The sequence below is a fragment of the Cynocephalus volans genome, chromosome 10 (assembly GCF_027409185.1).
Source record: "Cynocephalus volans isolate mCynVol1 chromosome 10, mCynVol1.pri, whole genome shotgun sequence".
Lineage (NCBI taxonomy): Eukaryota > Metazoa > Chordata > Mammalia > Dermoptera > Cynocephalidae > Cynocephalus > Cynocephalus volans.
In genome coordinates, this window is record NC_084469.1 from 53,277,293 (window position 1) to 53,297,824 (window position 20,532).

Genomic DNA, 20,532 nt, shown 5'->3' on the forward strand with positions numbered 1-20,532 from the left:
TTATGCCAACAAGCAATGTTTCCCAAACACCCCCTTTTATACAGATCATCTAAACGATTCTGCTCCATCCACCTGTTTTATGATTCTCTCAATATTTCCATTTAAATCAACTCATTTGAATATCATTATTTAAAAAGTACACTTGACACCACTACAGCAAGTTTGTTAATTCACTAAACAAGTATTTACAAGCACCAACCATGTGCTGGGCACCACTGAAGGCACTGGGGACACAGCTGGGCACAAGACCGACAAAGACCCCTGGCTTCCTGGAGTGGACACTCTAGAGGGGAGAGAGAGAGAGAGAGAACTGTAGTAAACAAAAATAAAGTGTCAGAAAGTGAAAGGTGCTAAAAAAGGAAAGTGAGGAAAGAAAGGGGCAGAGGGTGGAGGAGATATGTGGGCAGTTTCACAAGTAGGATGGTCTGGGGAGCCTCACTAAGAAGGTCACTTTTGAGCAAAGGCCTGAAGCAGGCCAGAAGCTATGCAAGAATTGTGGGAAGAGAGTTCCAGGCAGAGAGAACAGCCTGTGCAAAGGCCCTGAGGCAGGAGCAGGAAAAGCGGGAAGAGGAGGTGTGGCTGGGCCAGTGTGAGGAGTGAGGACACGAGGGGAGGGAGCGGCTGGTGGTGCTGGGCTTTGTGGCCACGGTAAGGACTTTGGCTTTGACTCCGAGTGTGGTGGCAGCTGCTGAGCCTAGGATGGACCTGAGCTGACTGGTTTTAACAGGATCTCTGGCTGCAGAATAGGTAAGAGAGAGGGAAGACCAGAGCGGAAACAGGGAGACTGGTAGGAAGCTGGTACGCTGTGAATGAAAAGAAGACTTGGTACAACTAGACATACCTAGAAATAAATGAAAGCAAAACAATGATTTGACTTTGTAGCTCAATAGTGTTGCCGATTTTCTCTTTTTTAAAGCTGTGGGAGGGCAAAGGGCGTTAGCAAGTATCCCAGAGGCGTTTAAGGCTGACTAGAACCTGATTGAGACATTCATTTGCTGCAATCAGAATAATGCAAACAGAAGAGAAAAAGGAGTTTTTTTTTTTTTTGCCATGTGATCCGAAATCTTTAAAAAACATCATAATCAATAAAAAAATCTTTTACTTGGGAATAATTTCAAACTTATAGAAAAGTTGCAAAAATGGTTCAAAGAACATCTGAATAACTTTCACCCAGATTCCCTGTTGTTTTTACCCCATTTACTTCAGCATTTACTTCCCCTCACCTCTCCCTCCTTCCCTTCCTACCCTGCCCGCCCCCCATGTCCCCCCTGCATTGTCTTTCTTCCTGAACCACTTGAAGGTAAGTTGCATCTGTCATTTTCCTTTACCCCTTAGTACAACCTTGTGAGTCTGTGATTTTTTGACACCGTGTAAAGTTTCTTCTGGTTTGGCCAGTGCTTTGAGAATTGCTGGCTGTAGCTATAGTGGAAAGAAAGCTGGTCAGAGGGTCAGGACACATGAGCTCTAGTTCTGGTTCTAAAACTTACAAGTCTCTCAGGCCTGGGTTCCTATCCTGGGAACCTATGGCAACTCAGAAGCCAGTTCGATGCCATTTCGCAAACGACTTCATCTCTTTAAGTTTTCTCTAGAGGCAAACTATGGCCCAGGAGCCAAATCTGTCTCATCACCTCGTTCAAGGATGTCTATTAGGGACGGTTTGTGTGCCTCCACTACCTTTGATATGACCATGGCAGGCATTACTAATCAATCACAGCATCCTTTCCTACCGAACTTAGATGCAACCTCCAATTCCTTCTCAACCAAGCTCTCCAGTGCCTAGAACAGTGCCTGGCCCATAGCAGGCTCTCAACAAATGTGTGTTGATGGATTTACTGATCACAGTCAAGCTGGGATGAAAACTATTTGTCATTCCCAAACTAGAAAGTGTCTGGAGAAAGACAGGTGGGATGATGAAGGTCAAGAAACCACAGAGCATAAGGAAGACTAGAGGGAGGAGACAGAATTGTTGCTTTCGTATTCGGGTAACTATTGGGTGGCAGAAAAATTAGACATCTTATAGGCAACCAGTTTAGAACCAAGCTCAGGAGAGAAGTTCCAAAGAGGCTGATCTTGTAAGGAAGGAATTTTTCATAAATAGACCGTACCCTGGGGAAACAGACCCCTCTCTCTCTCTCTGTCTTTCTCCTCATACAGAGGTGGATTCTGTCTGATGGCTTTGCCTGCCCACCACCCACTCCCTTTCTTTAACAATACATCTAATTTTCCTTGGGAATCCATTTTCAATCTGTTTGATAATGTGGAGCTGGGTCAACCCCTGGCTCTAGGGCTGCACACATAGCCCAAGTTTGGCCAGTCAGAGCATTCCAACACCACAGTGATTGGTTCATGTAAAGACATGTGATCAAAGTTAGACCAATGAAAGGCAGGCCCGGTGCTTTTGCTGCAGCTGGCAGGAACAAGTTTCTCTCCTTTTTCTGGCGTGGTTAAGCTGGTGGGATATGAGTCTGGAGCCACTGGGAGATGTCTTGTCACTCTAGGGGAGAGCCTGCCTGAGAATGAAGCCTCCCTAGAGAAAAAACAGAGTTGAGGAGTGCATGGAGGAGTTTCTTAACAAAAATCAAGTTCCTGGATCCAGCCATACCTGAAAGCTAAAATTTCTTATTTTTGGCAAGCCAGTTTAAGAGTAGGCTTCCTGTCCTGTGTAATGCAGAATTCTGTCTAAGATCCTCTTCACCCCAGGGGCTCCAAGATTTTATGAGATTGTATATGAGTCGGATGATGTTGCTTGTGGAAGAATCAGTGGGACCTGAGAGGGGAGAGGGAGGAGACAGAGGGGAGAGAGACCTGGGGTGCCTGTACCTGTGGCTCTGGCCCCTCCAGCCTCTTGTCACCAGGAGATAGGCAATGCCACCCACGAGGAGTGACCCAGCAGCAAGAGATCCAATCACGATGGCAGCCACAATCCCAGCAGTTATGGGCAGGTGTGCAATGGGCGGCTCCTTATACTTTTCTGAGGGGTCTGAGAGAGAGAGAGAGAGAGTGAGGAAGAGAGAGAACAAGGACTGTGCGATGTTCCATGAGAGCTCCCCCAGTTCAGCACAGCATCAGCGACTATCCATGGAGCACTGAAGTGTAATTTCCTATTTCCAGCCCAGAACTTTCTCCTGCTTTTCAGACCTGAGTATCCAGCTATCTGGATGGCGCATAAAACTCAATCAACATGTCCCAGGTGGAGCTCCTCAGCTTGCCCCCACTTCAAAATCTCTGCTTCCCTAAGATTTCCTACCATCCTCAGCACATCCCAAACCTACGTCCTGACATGCTCCCCCCACCCCACCAACCTGCTTTTTCTCACCTCAATTGATATTCATCCTTCCAGCAAAAGATGAAGTTGTAGGCTGAGTTTTGTAGGGGACATGAGGACTTGCAGGATTCTTAAGCTGGACCTGCCAGGTTTGTGACCAAGTCTACTGGGCTCCCACCCCTCTGGCCCCCAGCACAGGGACCTCCTAGCCTTTACTCTCAAGCTGGACACCTGTTACATCCCAACCCTTTATGGCAGCTAAGCTGGGAGATTATGAGTTCAGAATTCTGGGGTTCAAGTCCCTGTTGCCTACTGGCTGTGTGACCTTGGGCAAGTTACTCAACCTCTCTGTGCCTTGGTTTATCTGTGAAATAGTAAGAACACCTAACTTTTAGGGTTATTATGAGGATTGAATGAATATCTACACATCCATAAGATGTTCTCTCGATTATCCAACAAAGAAGTTAAGTTCTGTGCCATTTTACAGATGGGGAAGCTGAGGCACAGAGAAACAAATTGATTTGCCTGAAGTCTCATAGTAAGGGCAATGCTGGTATCACACCCAGGCCACCTGAACTCCTAATGACCACTCTGTGTGGCTTCCAAAACAGGTGCCTGTGTCCTGAGAGTCCTTAAAGGGTTGGAATTAGCTATTTCAGGCTCTGTGTAAGTGGAGTAAAGACTGTTATTTCCAAATGTACTGCAGTGTCATTTTACATATATTTGGGTAATCAAATCAATACATATTTTGAGTCAACCATTACCCGTTTCATCCATTTGCCTAAAAATTTTTCTGTTCAAAGTGTCCAAAATCCATTTTAAAATTTAGTCTCTGCAGTGGGAGAAGGAAATCTGTCTATATCCAGGTTTGTATTGTATGACTATTTGGGCATATTTGGCAGTTGTCCCCACAGCTCAGGGAGGTGGCTAACTTAGGCCCATTTTATAGATGAAGAAACCAAGGCCCAGAGGGTTGCATCTGGGCAGAGGCTAGAAGGCTGTCCCTCTGCCACACTGTTAGCAACTTGGCATCTACCTTACTGAATCCCCAGAACAGCAATTGAAAATTAAATGGCTTCTGTGAGTGACTCGGGAGGTGGGGCAAGGCCAAGTCTGTATCAGCTGACTTGGGGAGCCTCCCAGTACCCCACCTCTCCTGCACCTCGATATCAAGATCCCCCCCACCCCATTGCCCAGTCTTCTTATAACACCCGGAGCTCCCTATCCCTCTCAGCTCCCCAGGATCTGCCTGCTCCGGCCCCTGTAAAATGGGCTAATAACTCCTGCCTCACTGGATGGTGTAAAGCCCTTAACAAGTGCCTGAACACAGCAAGCACACAATCAATTTAACTGTCACGTTACTATTACTGTTATCGTAGTTATTTTATTTTGCTTATATTTTCTCTAACAGTGACTAAGTCATTGAGTTAATTAGGATGCAAAACTCGTAGGCCAGGGTGTCTGGAAGAGTTATGTTTGAATCCTGACCCTGCCACTGGTAAACTGTGGAACTCTCTGAACCTCAGCTTCCTCCTCTGTAAAATAAAAGAAAATAGCACCTCATTACAAGGCTGCTGGGATGATGAACGGGATAACCCCACAAAGCAGCCAGCCCGGTGGGGATCCAGGCTGCCTGGGAGCTCATGCCCCTAGGAAGGGGGCGCTGCTCCACGGCCCCAGCCCTTGGGTGCTGTGTGGGAAAACCATCCTGGTGCCCCCAGACCTTCCATTTCTTAAGAGAATTTTGTATGTGAAGTTGTCCAGGGTCACCGTGTTGGCAGCAAGGTTGCTGCTTTGTTTGGTCAACACAGTTCACGAAGTCATGTTAGAATGAGCTGTCCATGCATGAGGCTGCAAAGGAGGTTGGAAAACGCCTTTACTTTGGGCGAGCCTCTGCCCAGTTAAAACTCAGGGTTCTTCTTCCGAAAAAGATGGGGCATGGGTGATAGTGTGCCTCCCCCGCCTGCTTGGCTCTCTCGCAGCCTCGGCACAGATGTGTGTGGCATCAGCTGCACTTGGCTGGACTGTGATGCAGGGACAATGAGGTGACTCTGCCTGGTGCAGTGACACAGCAGATGGCTTCCCAGGAACGGCCTGATTTTGATGCTGTCCTCCGTGTATTAATTCTCGGGGGCTGCCGTAACAAAGTACCACGAACTGGGTGGCTTCAACAGAAATTTACTGTCTCACAGTCTGGAGGCTGGAAGTGCAAGATCCAGGTGTCAGTAAGGTTGGTGCCTTCTGAGGCTCTGAGGGACAATCTGTTTTGTCTCTCCCCCCTGGCTTCTGGTGGTTTGCTGGCAATCTTTGGTGCTCTTGGTTTGCAGATGCATTAACCTGATCTCTTCCTTCATTTTCATATGGCCTTCTGCCTGCATGCTTGTCTATCTCTGTCCAAATCCCCCCTTTTATAAGGACACCTGTCACACTGGATTAGGGCCCACCCTAATGACCTCATTTTAACTTGATTACCTCTGCAAAATCCTTATTTCCAAATAAGGTCACTTTCTGAGGTACTCGGGGTTAGGACTCCACATATCTTTTGGAGGGGACATGATTCAACCCATAACACCCCCCAAGTCAGTTCCCAGCCCTCCTGGAGAGTCTTTGAGCTGCTTAGGATCCTTTAATCCATTCCTGTCCTGCTCAGATCAGCCAGAAGCAGTTTCTGTTGCTGCAGCGAGAACCCTGCCTGATTCACATGATTAAGTGTCCTCTTTTTATAACTCGTCGTATTTTCTCCTTATTATCATAAACAGTGAGCTTATACAGAGGGAGCCTGTAGAACAGTGTCTTTCCCAAAGATGATGGCAACAGTATCTTCATTCCCACATGCTTTTCTGTGATATGACCTTGTCATTCTCCTAACAAGTGAGAGGTCTAATCCCCCTCCTTGGAATCTGACCCACTCATAGAGACTCACTTGTAACCAAAAGAATGCCACATAAATGAAATTGTGTGACTTCCAGGGCTAGGTCAGAAGAAGCTGTTTAGTTACTGCCTTGGTTTTTAGAACACTTTCTCTCTAGTTGCTGTCCCTCAGAACCCAGCTGCCATGCTGAGAGGAAGCCCAAGGAGCCACATGGAGAGGCCACATGCAGACGATCTGATGACAGCCCCAGCTGAGGTCCCAGCTGACAGCCAGAAATCCACCAGACATGAGAGCGGAGATGCCTCCCGAGGATTCCGGCCTCCAGCCTTCAAGCCAGGCTCAGTGTCCTGCGTCTTTTCATCTGAGGCCCCAGACATCACGAGACAGACAAGCCATCTCTGCTGTCCCGTGTGAATCCTGACCACAGGAACTGTGAATATAATTAAATGGTAGTTGTTTTATATTGCTGAGTTTTTCTGCAGTGATAAATAACTGAAATAGAGCTCCACATTCTGTTTCTTCTTCGAGGACTGGAATCTTTCCTTTTTGTTTTTCTCTTCATTGGTGTCTGGGAACACCCACGCTCACCTCTGCTCGCAAAGACTCATCCGGGTCTTCTGTGGATCAGATCTGTCCATGCTGATCTTGGATTAGATAAATCACATCTGAGAAGTGCTTTGAGAGACTGAATATACAGACAGACCACGGCTAGATCCTATGTAAGAACAGAACTTTCACCCACAACCTGCAGCAACCTGCCCAGGAAAGCCACCTCTTATCTACAGTAAACAGCCCAGGAGGCCAGCCTGCTATAAGTCAGATTGGCCGGAAGCCAGATTGCTACCTTTAATGACGATCCAGGGAGCTAAACAATAACTTCTATGACAATCAGCCTAAAATGACCAGGACTTGATTCATAATCGACAGCTTCCCTAATTTTTGTTCCTGCTTCCAGCTTAGTACCGACAGAGAGACCAAAACAAGGGAACTTAAAAAGGTTAATGGAAAAATGGAATTAAAAGAGAATATGAATCTTTCCATGAACTTTTTGAAGTACCCTCCTATGCACCCCTAACCAATTCCATAGGATGCCTGGCTTCCAGTTAGCCACCTACAGCTTCCGCATGCCAACAGCCTTCACTCGGCACGCCTGTAAACTTCCCTTTTTCCCCACTATAAAGTTTTCCCACTCCTCTGCTGCCTCTGAGTCTTTGCCAAAAATGTGAGTGACTGTGGCTGGCTCCCTTGCTATTTATAACAAGTTCTGAAAAAATAGCCTTTGCTTTTCTCATTTGGTTGGTCTTCATTTATTGCCACAGCTTAAAAAGCAGCAGCTTCACATAGATTTACCAAGCCAGTCCTTCTAATGACTCTGTGGTGGGAGGTGTCGCTATTGCCCTCATTTTACAGAGGCGGAAACGGAAGCCCTGAGGGATTTGCTGGTGAGTATTTTTTTTTTTTTTTTTTTTTTCGTGACCGGCGCTCAGCCAGGGAGTGCAGCGGTCATTCTTATATAGGATCCGAACCCGTGGCGGGAGCGTCGCCGCGCTGCTAGCGCAGCACGCTACCGAGTGCGCCATGGGCTCAGCCCCTGCTGGTGAGTATTAAACCTACAATACCCTCTCGTTAGTCCTTGATGGTAGCTACTAATGATGAGGCAGAATAAAGTCATGGTTAAGAGTGTGGGCTCTATAGCCGGCCAGCCTGGGTTCCAGTCCTGCACCTGCTGTTCTCCAGCTGGGCAACCCGTGTCTCATTTTCCCCAACTGTAAAATGGGCTCATCATGCCATGGCTGGGAGGATGCAGAGGATAAATGTGTGTGAAGCGTTCTGCAAATTGTCATTAAAGTGGAGTTGGGTTCTGTCATTAACTGCTTTGGATGTCAGAACACCCAGAAGTTTTCGAGGAGCCTGTGCAGGGTTGCTTGAAAACCCCAAGTCCCCATGACTAGATTTATGGGACAACAGACACAAACTCTAAATGACTGTGAACCCCTTCTATGCTTTTGAGCTGTTTCTGCCACTTACTAGCTGTGGGACCCTGGGCAACTTACTTGCTCTTTCTGAGCTTCAGTCTACTCATGTGTAAACTAGGGACAGCTGTAGTACCTGCATACTATGGGCCTTTCTTGTATTTTCTCGCTGCCCTGCACTTGTGAAATCTTCCTCCCCAAGAGTCCCGCCAGAGACTTGCTTTCTTAATCTCCTTCTCAGTCAGGAACTGTCATGTGACCCAGGCTTCCCCAGTCAGAGGCACCCACAAGAGACTTTGCTTTGGAAACCAGAGACACGAAGATGCAGGCACCGTGCAACGTGCATTAGTTGTGATTCTAGTGGCCAGCATATCCACCAATACATAAATTCCACAGGGGTAGAAATCTTTCTCTGGCTCCTGTATCCCCAGTACCTGGCACACAGTAAGTGTTCAACAGATGTTTGTTGAATGAATAGATGAATGAATGAATGAACGAATGCAGCTTTCCGATTCCCCAGAGGCAAGGGTTCTGGGCCCAGTGCTTGTGTCATGGGCAATGCCTGTTCTCACAAGAGCAATTCTACTGAGTGATGTGTACCATGTTCCTGTTTCCAGCCTCCTGGAGATCCCTTGAGCATGCAATATCCTTTGTTAAATCCCTTTCTGCACACACCAGCTGAGGTTGGCTTCTGTTATAGCCGCTAGAGACATATCAAGTCTCCTCATGATTAAGGGAGAGAAAGCATGTGAGCCACCTGGGATACAGGAAATCCTTCCAAGCACTTCCATCCTCCACCTACATGGGGGCTGCTATGGACCAGATGTTTGTGTAGAGTGTGGTGCTGGTAACAGCAAGGTCCAGGGTTTGATCCCTATGCCCTTCCCCAAAGAAACTCTAATCCCCAATGGGATGGTATTTGGATGTGTGCCCTTTGGGAGATGATCAGGCCATGAGAGTGGAGCCCTCATGATAGGATTAGTACCCTTACAAGAAGAGACACGAGACAGCTCGCTCCCTTACCCTCTTCTCTCCCGTCATGTGAGAACATGATAAAAAGATCGCCATCTACAGCTAGGAAGTGGGCCTTCACCAGACCCTGGATCTGCAGGCACCTTTACCTTGGACTTCCCAGCCTCCAGAACTGTGAGAAACAGATGTTTGTTGTTTAAGCCACCCCTCCTATGGTAATTTGTTACAGCAGCCTGTGAAAGTTGGTTATACAAATTGGGCCATTATGTCACACCCAGACTAAATCAAAGTTGAGGGGCCGGGGGAAAAAGCACTCAGGGCATATAGTACCTGCTCCAAGAATCTTCTACAAGCCCAGCTGCTGAAATGACCTGCCGTGATGCTAAGACACGTTTACCTGCTGCTGTCACTCACCAGTCAGAGCCAGACGACTCCCAAAACTTCACTAGTGCCAGTGAGCTTTCTTTCAATACAATATGTGGCATTTTTCTCTCTAATAAAACTCCCAACACTTCCTTTGTTCTTTGAACATTCTGGAGACCACCCTGGTCTGTGTGTGTGCCCCAGATTGCAATCCGGTTTCCCCAAATAGAACGTTTTCTCTAGAGATTTGTTTTTTTTTTTTTTTTTTTTTTTTTTTTTTCCGGTGACCGGCGCTCAGCCAGGGAGTGCACCGATCATCCTTATATAGGATCTGAACCCGCGGCGGCGGGAGCGTCGCCGCGCTGCTAGCGCAGCACGCTACCGAGTGCGCCACCGGCTCAGCCCAGAGAGATTTGTCTCTCTATATTTTATTTGACTTTGACAAGCCTGAACTCATTAAGACAGGGACTGAATTTGAGGCCACTGCTGCCCTCAAATATTCAGAAAGCCTGAAGGCCTTCTATCATTAAGTGTCCTGGCTGCTGGGGAGACCCCAACCTTCCCCTAGTTCACGGGAGCCTCTGCGCTCCCTTTCCCATTGAGCTTCCTGCTCCCTGCACTCTCCCTGCAGGAGCCAAGTCAGTTCCTACCTGCCTTACCTGCTCCTCGCTCTCCACTCCCAGCTTCCCTGGAAGTCCCTGTGGAAGCAGCCAGGGCCGAGAAAGAGCCAGGTGGCTGGGGGCCAGGGACATGGACTCTAACCCAGCTGGAGCCTGGGCTCCCTCGTTTGCAGCTGCATGGTATTGGGTGGGGACTTGCCCTCTCTGGGCCTCGACTTGCCTCTCCGTAAAATGGGCATCATCTCGGGGCCTACCTGTCACGCTTCTTGTGGGACTGGGATGGGATCAATCCCTATTGAGGTGAGGCTGGCAAAGCACTTAGTTTGGAGGTGCCTGGCATGTAGTAAATGCTCCATAGATGGGAGATGTTGTTCCAAATATTGAGTGCCTGATGTGTGCTAAGCACTGTTCCAGGCACTAGAGAGTTAATGGTGAACAAAATAGTAATAAATATATATTGCGACATTATTAGAGATAGCAGGTGGGGAATCCTTGCTTGTATTCTCAGCCCTGGCTTCCCCATCTTCCTGCTTCCCATCTGGCTTGTCCTAATTGATACCAACCCCTAGGGCAAAGGGCAGACCCTTGACTCAGAGCAAGCAAAATAGGCCAGGCTTTCCATCTGCCTCTCTTTTTCTTTCCATCTTTCTTTCTTTCCATCTCTGAATTTTGGTAGAAGAGATTCAGAACACGCAAACAAGTGTGGTGTGAATCCCCACGGCAGTCGGCAGTCGAGAGGACAGTGGAGCCCAGGAGCAGAGCCGAGGGCAGAGATGGCGCCCCCTGGAGGGAAGGGAGTACCTTGCCTTCCTCATAACACTTCCATTTCCCACCAGGCCCTGCTGGGCCCCCCACCCATCCATTCATTCTTCAGTGTGTCCTGCCCTGTTCTAGGCTCCTAGGAGACAGCCGAGAACCAGACAGAAACCTCCTGGAGCTGATGTGCCAGGGGTTACCCCTGCGGTTCCACAAGGCAACCCACACTTTGAGCCATTTGGAGAGAGCTTTTGTCCTTACAGCCTGAGCCTTGGCTCCAACACACCCCGTGGCGCTGGCCTTCCAGAATGCCTCCCCTTGCCCTCCTGCCATGTTGGCCTCCTGCCAGCTCAGCTCATGGGTGCCAAGACTTCCTGCCACAGGCCCTTTGCACAGGCTGAGCCCTCTGCTCGAACCCCTCTCCCAGCTCTTTCCCTCTCTACTTAGAACTTTTAGTCATCACCCAACCTTGTCAAAGGATCACCTTCCCAGTACAACCTCCCTGATACCCCAAATGGTTCCTCTATTTACAGTCTCATAATCTCTGTATTTTCCTTCACAGTTATCTGTCACAGTTCATAATGATTTATTTTTCTGGTGTGTGATTATTTAGATAATATCTATCTTCCCTATTGGGCTTTGAGTCCCTGGAAAGCAGGGCTAGGGCTATCTTGATCACCATTGTGTTCCCAGCACTGGCCAGTACAGGCCAGATACAAAGGAGGCACTTGCGGAGTGTTTGCTGAAGGAAGGAGTGAATGAGCAATTTAGCATCTGTGGGAGGCAGCCACATGTCTTTAGCTCAGGTGGCCCTACATTTGAATTCTGACTCTGCCACTGATTAGTTGTCTGATACTCTAGAAGTATCTCAAACCACCTGAGTCTCAGTTCCCTCCTGGATAAAACGGAGATTTAACCCATAGTACAACACACGGATAGGTGCCAGCATGAATCAGATCACCTCCTCTAGTGGCTCCTCATCAAATTTTCCCCACGGCCTACAAGCCTGGCCCCTGCGTGCCTTTCAGACCTTGCCTCCTACCCCCTCCTTGCCCACTTCCTACAGCCACCGAGTCCTTCCATCTATGCTTCGACCACACAAAGCTAGTCTAGCCTCAGGGCCTTTGCACCTGCTGCTCCCTCTGCCAGGAACTCTGTCCCCCTAGAAATCCACATGATTCCTTCCTGTTTTAGTCCATTTGGGCTATCACAAAACACCATAAACTGGGTATCTTATACACAACAGAAATTTATTTCTCACAGTTCTGGAGGCTGGGAAGTCTAGGGTCAGGGTGCCAGCATGGTTGGGTTCTGGGGAGGGCCCTCTCATTGCCGACTTCTTGCTGTGTCCTCACATGGCAAAAGGATCCAGTGAGCTCCTGCAGGCCTCTTTTATAACGGCACCACCAATCCCATTTCACAAGTGCTCCAGCCTCATGATCTAATAACCTCCCAAAGGTTCACCCGTTTTGTTTTTTTTTTAAAAGACTGTCAAGTGCAGCGGTGAGAAGCGGAGAGAGCATAGAACAAGGGCTTCGATCTGTAACTGACTGTGAACAGTCAATTGAGAGAACTCACTCCCTTCGGACCAGCCAGGCCCACCTTTTAATGCCATCCCCTTGTTAGGGGGGTGCAGTTAGGATTTCAACATACAAATTTGGGGGGACACACACATTCAGATCATAGCGCCTCTCTCCCTCAGTAACCTCCTTCTGATCTCTCCTTAAATGCCACCTCTTCAGTGAGGCCTCCCTGATGACTGCCCTTCCAATGTCACATCATCCTATTTAATTTTCTTTACCAGGCACGTTATAACCTCTCTGTGCCTCAGTTTCCCCATTTGTAAAATGGAAACAATAATGCTTCCTGCCTCATGGAGTTGTTTCAAGGTAAAAATGAGTTAAAGAGGGCAGTGTTTCTCAACTGGGGCAATTTTGCCCCTGGGAGATATTTGACAATATCTGTAGACATTTCTGGTTGTCACAACTAGGAAGGTGATACTGGCTTCTAGTGAGTAGAGGTCGGGGATGCTGCTAAGCACCTCTACAATGCCCAAGCCCTCTACTACAAATCGGCCAGTCCAAAATGTCAGTGCTGCCGAGGCTGAGAAACGATGCTTTAGGGAAAATGTTTAGAACAGTACCTGGCCCATACAAGTGCCTGAGAAATGTTAGCTGTTGCTATCATCAACCACCCTCTCCCTAGCACTTTGCCCAAAGAGGGTTCATCAATAAATACCCAACTTATGAATAAGAAGATTGAGTGATATAGTGTATTCCTTATGACCAGGCACGGTTAATGCTCAGTAAATATTTGATTAATTAATGCATGTGAAGAGTAAATGAGATGGTGCATTCTCTAGTGTCTGGCATGAGGCAGGCATTCAATAGATATTTTATTCGCTAATGCATGTGAAGGTTAAACAATATCTCCAGGGCCTGGGATACAGTAGTTGCTTAATTAATACGTGTTGAATGGATGAATAAAAGGATCAAATGTACAGGGCCTGGTACATAGTAGCTGTTCAGGGCCCATTAGCGTCCCATGTCCTCCTCCCCCAGCCCCTATCACTCACCAGCTACCCGGACCTCAGTCTTGGCCCTCATGGTCCAGTCAGGGTTGATGGTGATGGCTACCTGGTAGGTGCCACTGTCTGTAGGCTGGGCACGACGCAGCAGCATGGAACCATTGTGGAAGCCCACAATGTCTCGCTGTTTCATAGCACTGCCATCCCTCTGGGGCCGCTGTAGTTGGGGGATGTAGGTGAATAGCCTTGTGCCTCCAGAGGTCTCATCCCCCAGGTACCAGTTGATGTCCTGAAAGGTGTCTGGGACACCCTGGACGGACAGGAGAAGGTCCTGGTTCTTTTGAGGGTGTTCTGGTATCTTCTGGATGTGCAGGGCTGCTCGGGAGCTTTGGGGCATCCACAGGGCCAGGATTGAAGCTGTGGGAGGTAATGGGGGAGGCCTGAGATGAGGGTGTTGGGCAGAGACCAAGGCATTTCCTATAGGTCCTTATCTGGGAAGAAAGACTCTGAGTGCTGTTCATTGGAAACAGGCTGGGATTGATTAGTGATGTCTGCCCTGGAGTGGGAACACAGGCACGAATCAGGCAAATCTATGGAGATTTGCTATCCCATTGGCCCAGAAGGTTTTTCTGCCCTTTGTTAGATGCTGTGTGATCTGCTTTAAACAATTGGACTATCTGAATTCTCTCATTAATTTATTCAACCAATATTTATAGGCATTTATATTATATAAGCTACCATACCAATTATATACGATATGTCTAAAATTCCCCAGACTTCTAGGCACTAGGCATACAGCAGGGAACCAAACAAAAATAAATTCCTGACCTCATGGTCCTGACATTCTAGAAAATTCCATAGATAAAATGGGGATGAGGTTCTGATTCTACTGCCACATTCTACTCGTCCACATCTTACTCTAATAGTTTCATCTTCCACAATACTTTTTCCCTCCTTCTAAGAGGAAACCTCAGCCCCTGGGCTAAGTAAATCCCACCTTCTCCCCTCAGCCCTTGAGGTATGTTTCCTCCTTACCTGAGAGCAGGAGGCCCTTTGAGAGGTAGCCCTGGGTCCCTGTGGGAATATCCATCTTGTCCTGTGGAGATGCCAAGGGGCCACCTGCTGGCCACCGAGGGGTCAGAGGGCTGGGCGGGCCCAGCTGTCTGAAATGGGCAAGCTCAGTAGGGGTCCCAGGGGTGCCTCTGATGCTGGCCCAGCCCTAGCACCCCGTTTCTGCGGGCTCTGGAGGCTCTACCTATGCTCCCTGAGATGGAAGCACAGACACTGGTAGAACCAGTTTTCCAGGGTGACTGGGAAATGTCCTGGGGATTCCCAGGACTCCTCCCCTGATCCCCTTCAACCTCTTCTCACTCACTGTGACTGTCAGCAATGACAGCAATCATTAACAGCAGCAGTCATAACAACCTGTGGTTGAGCAAACCCCTGGGCCAGGCAGGCCCCCGCAGTAGGCCCAACACACACTACCTCATCCAGCAGCCACCACACGTAACTCTTCCCATTTCACAGGTGAGTAAACTGAAGCTCTGGAAAAGAGGCAAGTCTATTGGTAGGCAGAGGTGGGAATCTCACCAGTAGCTGCCTAGGTCTTAGCCTAGTTTTTCAAAAGCATCACTTCACTCATCCATTCATTCCAGCACACGTTTCCTGCGCCCAGCCCAGTGCTGGGTGGAACTGTCGACGCAGTGATGATCGAGATCACTCTTGCCCTGCCTTCAGTCCACAGTCCTGTGGCAAGGGGCAGACCCATTCCCAGACAATGATGATCCAGAGTGATCCGAACTGGGATGGAGAAGCCCAAGGGGCAGGGAGAACCAAAGGGGACACCACTCAGTTTGAGGGGCATGGAGGTCTTCCTGAAGGAGAGGACATCTGAGCAGAGACCTGGAGTAGGAGTAGGAATGAGGCAGGTGCTGGGGTGGCGTGGGGTGAGGTGTACCAGGCAGAATAAACAGCATATGCAAAGGTCCAGAAGCTGTGACAGCCATCAAGTTGCACTGAAGGAATTGCAAAATCCTGGTGGAGAGGAGGGCCGAGTGGGAGGGTACGTGTGAAGGCTGGGGAGGTGGGAAGGGTCAACTGTGCCTGGTTTTAGCTATATTGGGACAGAATCTGGGTAATGGTGGGTCCAGAATTGTGCTATCTAATATTGTAGCCATTAGCCACACGTGGCTATCTAAATATACATTTAAATTAATTTAAATCAAATTCATTAAAAAATGGAGTTTCTCAAACTAGCCACTTTCAAGTGCTCACGAGCCGCCTGTGATTAGTGGCTATCACACTGGACAGACAGCACAGACATAGAGCATACCCATCATCATCCCAGAAAGTTCTACTGGAGAGTGCTGTTCTAGGGATCTGGGGGTGGGGGTGGGGGGCGGGCATTTCCACCGTAGTGAGGTTTCTGGTCCAGCAGGAAGAGAGAACACCACTAAGATGTCATGTGGTGTTATCAGTAGCACTTTGTGTCTGTGTGTGTCCTGGAAACACGTTTTCAGCTTGTCAGAGGTGATGGCATCTTCCAGAGTCCCCAGGGTGGGGCAAATCAGGAAATTTGACTTTGAACCACCCTGAGAGGTGGTGTGGCCCAGGGAGACTGAACAGCTGCAGACTCCAAGGCAGCCCTGTTGTGAGCTGGTGAGTGTGGCTCTCAGCCCGGTTCTGCCAGGACTTGGCTGTGGGATCTTGGGGCAAATGACTTCACCTCTCTGAGCCTCAGCTTCCTCCTCTGGAGAATGAGGATAGGTATTGTCACCTCATGAGGTTGTTGGGAGGAGTGACCAGAACTGTATGTAAGGGGCCTGGCAAGCAAGCAACAAATGATGGCTGTCCTTGTTGCTACTATTACTATTGGCCTTGTGTTTGGACTTGCCCCACTTCCCACACCCCTCCCTTCCCCTTTCTCCTGACCCTGCTCAAGGGAAGTGCATTTCCCCTGGAGGGGATTCCAATCCCCCACCTCCCCAACATTCCCTAAGGTGGTATACTCAGGGTCAGAATCCCCCCAGAAAGTACCCTCAATCCTTGCTGCAGTTTTGCGATTTCCTCAGTCTGCCAGAGAGAGGTTATTGCAAACCCAGCAATTATTTCCAGGCAGTGCATAAAGCAAAGCCAGCTGTTCTGGATTTCCCAGTTGCTGGCTCACTCTCTCTCTCTCTCTCTCTCTCTCTCTATCTCTATCTCTCTCAAATGACTTCGATTCCTTTTGCATTATTAAAAGAAGAGTCGACGCTTCCTACAGAAAATTTAGACAGTTTTCAAAAAGAAGAGAATAAAATTTAAACATCTTCCAACTATCCAGAGATAGTCACTGCTAATTAATTCCGGAGGCTTCCATCCTCTGTCCTGCAGACTTCATCCCAGCTTCTCCCAAGCCCCAGAGGGCAAGTTGTGATTGGTCCACACCTCCCAGGCGGACATTGTTCTGGCCAGGGATTGGCTGAGCGGTGGGCGGTGCTGGGGAAGGCTTCCTGGCCTTCTCACCAGGGAGGGATGGGCTGCTGCTGTGGGTCTCGGTTTGGAAACGATGCTCCGAGTGCAGCAGCCATCGTTAGTACCAACCTGAGGATTCTGCCACTATGTGGAGGAAAGCAGGACAGCAGAGGAGAGCTGAGCCCACACGCGGTGCCTGGAGTAGAATCAGCCCATCCATCTAATCGTTTTTAATCCCAGCCTGCAGACGGGCAGAAGGGAGGCTTTCTGTTATCGGTGCCTGGAGCATCCTTACCATCTCATTTTTATATACACCCATCCTTTACTTCATGAATTTCGTTGGTTTCTGAAAATTCTGCCAGTAAGCGAAGAGCAGGGAAATGATAAAAATTTTTGTATGCAAATTTAAAATGATTTTCTATTGTGCTAGAACACACATAAAATTTACCATTTTAACCATTACAAAGTGTTCAATTTAGTAGCATTCAGTATATTCACAATGTTGTGCAATCATCACAACTATCTAATTCCAGAACCTCAAAAAGAAACCTCGAACCCATTACGTAGTTGCTCCCCGGCAACCACGAATCTGTTTTCTGTCTCTGTGGATTTGCCTATGCTGGACATTTCATGTAAATGTAAGTATACAATATGTGGCCTTTTGTGTCTGACTTCTTTCACTTTTAGCATAACGCTTTCAAGGTTCATCCATGTTGCAGCAATGTTTTATTCCTTTTTATGGACAAGTAATGTTGCATTATATGGATGTAACACATTTCGTTTATCTATTCATCACTTGATAGACATTTATGTTGCTTCCACCTTTTGGGTATTGTGAATAGTGCTGTTATGGACATTCACATACAAATTTTTGTTTTCAATTCTTTGGGGTCAATACCTAGAAGGGGAATTCCTGAATCACTTCATCATTTAAATAAGCTAGTTTTCAGTACACAGGCATCCTCACCCTCTAACAATCTGCAACCCAGAGGGCTTCTGGGACCTCAAGATAAGATAATATCGACTTAAAACCCTCAGCAGTGCTGAGAAAGAGTGTGGGGTGTTTTAGCCTCTCTATGATCTCCATCTGATCCTCTCCCCCACATTCTCTGATATGGGTAATTATGGTTTTCTCAATCTTATGTAAAGTGTATACAAGGCCTATACCAAAATTCTGGGCCCAGTATCCATTCCTAGCTCTGTGGAATCCAAGGATCATCCCCCCAAAACAGGCTGTCACCTACATCACTAGTGGGAACAAAGACTAGCACAATTTCTGTGGAGGACCTTTTGTCCGTATCTATCACAATGACAAGGACATATACTCTTTGAGCCAGCAATTCCACCTCCAGGAGTGTGTCCTACACCCATGTGTCAACATGAACCAAATGGGTGTGCAGAGTAGTTCACTACAACATTGTAATAGTGAAAGGTCCTTAGGGGCAGAGCTAAAAAGTCCTCGTTCCCCCCACAGGGAGTATGAGGAAGCCATGGAACAATTAAGGAAGCTCTCTCTGAATTGCCAGAATCCTTAAGTAATAAAAGCAAGGTGCAGAACAACGCATATGGGATGTTACCTATTGAGAAAAAAAAAAAAAAAATTGCTGTCTGTGCATAAATAGTGCCACAATTTGTCTGTGGTGGAGCAGGGGCCCAGAGTGGATCCTCCAAAATATCCAGATCCTAATCCCTGGAAGCTGTGAATATGTTAGGTCTCAGCACAATGGACTTTGCAGACATGACTAAGGATCTTGAAGGAAAGAGGGAGGCAAGAAGGTCAAAGGAGGAAGAAGGTGATATCGTTGGGGACCAAGAGCCAAGGAAAGCATGCAGCCTCTAGAAGCTGCAAGAGCCTAGACGTGAATTCTCCCTTACTTCCGACATCCAGAACTGTGAGCAAATAATTTTGTTTTTCTTTTTTTTTTTTTTTTAAAAGATGACCGGTAAGGGGATCTTAACCCTTGACTTGGTGTTGTCAGCACCACGCTCAGCCAGTGAGCGAACCGGCCATCCGTATATGGGATCCGAACCCGGGGCCTTGGTGTTATCAGCACCGCACTCTCCCGAGTGAGCCACGGGCCGGCCCCTAATTTTGTTTTTCAAGTCACTAAGTTTGAGGTAATACAATCCACCCACCTATAAAGTATATGATTCAATGGTTTTTTGGTATATGTCATGATTAGTTTTTAAGACTTGTGGTAGAGATAACATAAAATGTGCCATTTTAGCCATTTTTAAGTGTTCAATTCAGTGTCATTACTGACATTCACAATGCTGTGCAAAACTGGATATCTACATGCAAAAGAGTGCAGTTGGACCCTTACCTTACACCCTACACACAAGCTAACTCAAAATAGATCCCTGATGTCTTTTTATAACTTGTGAGTTAGGGATGTTTATACACTATCGAATGTAAAAAGTTAAAAAGAGAGGAAACAACAAAAACAAAAGAATATTTAAAAATTTTAAAAAAGAGAGAAAAAGCTCCCCACGATGTCTGAGAATCCTAGAAGACTCATGTCTTTGTGACCTTCTTGATTCAGGGTCTGGCTTCCACGCCTCTGGTTCCGTCCCACGTGATGACAGTTGAAACTTAGCCCCTCCCTGACGCCCACAAAAGACCCCTTGCACACAGCCACTTGAGGTGTAATAAATAAGCTTTAATGAGGTGCAATAAATAAACTTTAAGGAGATGCCCTTGAGGCATATAAATAGGTTTTAACAAGGTGCAGACAAGGAGTCCCAGCAATCTCCCAGTCTCCCTTTGTCTGTCCAACACTGTGAGATCCCGCTGGCTTTGTCACCCCCTGAATCCCTGGCCCCTGCTGTCCTGCTGTTTCCTCTGTCTTCTCCAACCTTCTCTGTTCCACAGTCTCTCATCTGTCTGGAGCAAATCCCAAATCCTGCTCATTTTCTCTTGCAGAGCCGCTCAAGCATCCATTTCCTGTTTAGCATCCTGACCCAAGGTCTTATCTCCTTCAAAGTATTTTCCCCAAACAGACAATTCTGGGGCCAACCCCCATAATCACTGACTTTTTTTTTTTTTTTTGGTATGGGGATCCAAACCCTTGACCTTGTCACTGACTTTTCTGAAGTAAACTGGTCAGTTGCATTTGAGCGGCTCTGCCTCCTGGGTGTTCGGCTCATCCGTGTTGATCCCAGGGGAGTGTGTCCTGCACAGCTGCAGTGTCTGCCCATTGTTTTGGAGGTGGCATCTGGCGGCTCAAGCATTCTGTGTGGCCCATTAGGCAGTAAAGGGTTAACTTTGCCCAAAGAAAGACTTAGCTAGCCCTTTGCCCCTCCTCCTTGGAGGTCCTCTCTAAGCCCTTGGAATATCCTAACTGATAGTTTACCTGGGGGCCTTGGGCTACTCTGGGTGGTCTATGCTAATGATGTGATTTACTTATTTATTTTTTTTTTTTTAAATTTTATTTTGTCGATATACATTGTAGCTGATTAATGCTCCCCATCACCAAAACCTCCCTCCCTTCTCCCTCCCCCCATCCCCCCCAACCATGTCCTTTCTGTTTGTTTGTTGTATCAACTTCAAATAATTGTGGTTGTTATATCTTCTTCCCCCCCCCCCCCCCCGGTTTGTGTGTGTATGTGTGTATGTGTGTGTGTGAATTTATATATTAATTTTTAGCTCCCACCAATAAGTGAGAACATGTGGTATTTCTCTTTCTGTGCCTGACTTGTTTCACTTAATATAATTCTCTCAAGGTCCATCC

General features: G+C 47.6%; 1 protein-coding gene across 2 annotated transcripts in view; it reads right to left on the minus strand.

Annotated features, from left to right (window-relative positions):
* The window catches only part of CEACAM19 (CEA cell adhesion molecule 19), a 20,095-nt gene extending 5,628 nt beyond the window's left edge, over positions 1-14,467 (minus strand). For both annotated transcript variants that reach the window (XM_063113188.1, XM_063113189.1), the window contains exons 1-4: positions 14,384-14,467; positions 13,397-13,765; positions 2,821-2,971; positions 200-283 (exon numbers count right to left, since the gene is read on the minus strand). In XM_063113188.1, coding sequence (XP_062969258.1) covers positions 200-283; positions 2,821-2,971; positions 13,397-13,765; positions 14,384-14,438 — 659 coding nt within the window. In that variant the 5' untranslated portion in view covers positions 14,439-14,467. The remainder of the gene's footprint in view (positions 1-199; positions 284-2,820; positions 2,972-13,396; positions 13,766-14,383) is intronic.
* Between the last annotated feature and the right edge of the window lie 6,065 nt (positions 14,468-20,532).